Source organism: Austrofundulus limnaeus, unplaced genomic scaffold, assembly GCF_001266775.1.
Source record: "Austrofundulus limnaeus strain Quisiro unplaced genomic scaffold, Austrofundulus_limnaeus-1.0 Scaffold163, whole genome shotgun sequence".
Classification (NCBI taxonomy): domain Eukaryota; kingdom Metazoa; phylum Chordata; class Actinopteri; order Cyprinodontiformes; family Rivulidae; genus Austrofundulus; species Austrofundulus limnaeus.
The window spans coordinates 394,297-396,301 of record NW_013952565.1 but is presented as its reverse complement, the minus strand read 5'-3'; the positions used below and the strand labels follow the sequence as shown (position 1 = coordinate 396,301).

At 44.5% G+C, this 2,005-nt stretch overlaps 1 protein-coding gene across 1 annotated transcript in view; it reads right to left on the bottom strand.

The window, feature by feature from the left end:
* smyd3 (SET and MYND domain containing 3) overlaps positions 1 to 2,005 on the bottom strand; it is a 113,121-nt gene that overhangs the window by 12,165 nt on the left and 98,951 nt on the right. The window contains exon 9 of the mRNA XM_014017196.1: positions 935 to 1,022. Within this exon, the coding sequence (XP_013872650.1) occupies positions 935 to 1,022 (88 nt within the window). The remainder of the gene's footprint in view (positions 1 to 934; positions 1,023 to 2,005) is intronic.

The window sequence follows — 2,005 nt, the reverse complement described above, 5'->3', positions numbered from 1 at the left end:
CCCGAGTACCAAGAGCCGCAGAACCTCCGCCTGATAATCATTGCATTTTCAGTTCACCAACGTCGGGGAAAACGATCCAAACCATAAAAGTAGCCCATAAATTTAAAGCCTAGACTCTGCTCTTTCCAACAATATAAGTGTCACAGCTCTACGTGAAAAATTCACAGAACAAGCAGCCAAGGAATAGCGAAAAAGGCTAAATTCTGGAACCATAAACACGAACGTCTTTCCTTTGTTTTTATGTTTTAATCCACTTTTGGAGTGATTTTTTTCCACTTGGCTGGACCTGTACGTCTCCTGTGTTAATGTTGGTACATGTAATATGCTAATTCTGTACTGTGGAGATCATTAAGAGTCGTTGTCGGGTGAAAAAATCTTTTGCTAACACTGTGTTGACTGCGAACCGGAAGACCCGAGCGGGGCTAAAGAATACAGAAGTGCTAGAATCGGAAGTCCGTGGCATATACTGTAGGCTATTGGCCTCTGTCTCTTTAAGAACCTCCTTCTGCTTCTGTCCCGCCCACTTCAGCACGGGGCCGGGTGGGTGTGTGTGCTCTATGATGAGGAAGCTCACAGGAGACACAGCCCAGAGGAGGTGCTGGTCCCAAAAGGCGGTTCCAGTCCCAACCGGTGGTTTTTGCTCCCCTGCCTCAGGACACTGCAGGATTTCTCAAACATGCATGAATGAGTCAAAGCAAGACTCTGTGTATGTTTTTGATGAGAGGATAACTATATTACATGATATATAACTCATATAAGTTGATTTCACATGATATTGCCCCTTTAACCAGACCTGAAGTCAGTCAATAACTTGGACTTTTTAGTTAGTTGCTGTTCAATTTAACTTCAATCTAATACAAAATAGACAAGAATCTTCATCTTCCAGCAGATGTGAGCTGCTCAGAATCTCTGGCCGTGTAACAATAAAGGATTCTGGACTGTGTTTTCAGTCCTTCCAGTCTCAGCAGAGCCTCCTTCAGTGGGCTCCATTTTGCTTTTTCTCCTGACAGCATGAGTCCATCCTGAGCAAACAAAAGAAGGACAACCTGAGCATCCCAGTGAGAAAACACAGAGCAGCCTCTACAGCAAACATCACGTCAGAGCATCAGTCAGGGACGTGTGTGAAATAAAAGAGTGACAAACAGAGCTGAATGAGTTTCACTGTGAATACTAAAGAGGGACAGGATTATGTCTCTCTTTAGTCTGGAAAAAGAAAAGGTCACACCGGTCAGACTGAAGGTTTGTGTTGAACAGGATGTGTCAAATACGTGTTTACTGCAATAATTTCTCTGTGTGCATCTTAACACAAGCAAAGAGCAAACAACACAAAAGACGTCAACATCATCTGTTGCTATGATGACTTAGGGTCACTGCTGCAGCTTGGCGTCATCAGCTAAAGATTAAAGAGGAAAATAACTCAAAGTATGGGCTGGTTGGATAAAACAAGTGTTCTTCCCCCAGAAGTCCTCACTCTCAGCTTATCACACACACACTGAAGCTTAAATAAATACAGTACTGTTGAGAACTGTTGTGTTGTGGAAGTGTCACACACACTGCAACATGATCAAAGCTCAAGGCACAAAAGGTGAACACAGAAAAACAAAAAGCTTGAGGAGAGTTTAGGGAAAGAAAAAAGAAAAGAAAGGACAGCCAGGCAACGTGACACAGGAGCAGGAAGACGAGACAGGTTAGGATGGATGGAAGAGAAAAGTGCAGCTGAAAGACAAGATAATTTCCCCCATTTTTCAGTGGGTGGGCCGACAGACGGAGGGAAGGAGTGAAGAGGTGGAGCGTGACGGAGTGACACAGAGCAAGAGGAGGAAAGCACGAGATAAGGAAGAACGTCAAAGTGAAGGAGGAGAAAAGAGAAGGGGACAGGAGAGGGTACACTGTGACACGTGATGCCCTGAAAGCACTGTCTGAGCAGCAGACACCAAACATGTGTGTGTGTGTGTGTGTGTGTGTGTGTGTGTGTGTGTGTGTGTGTGTGTGTGTGTGTGTGTGT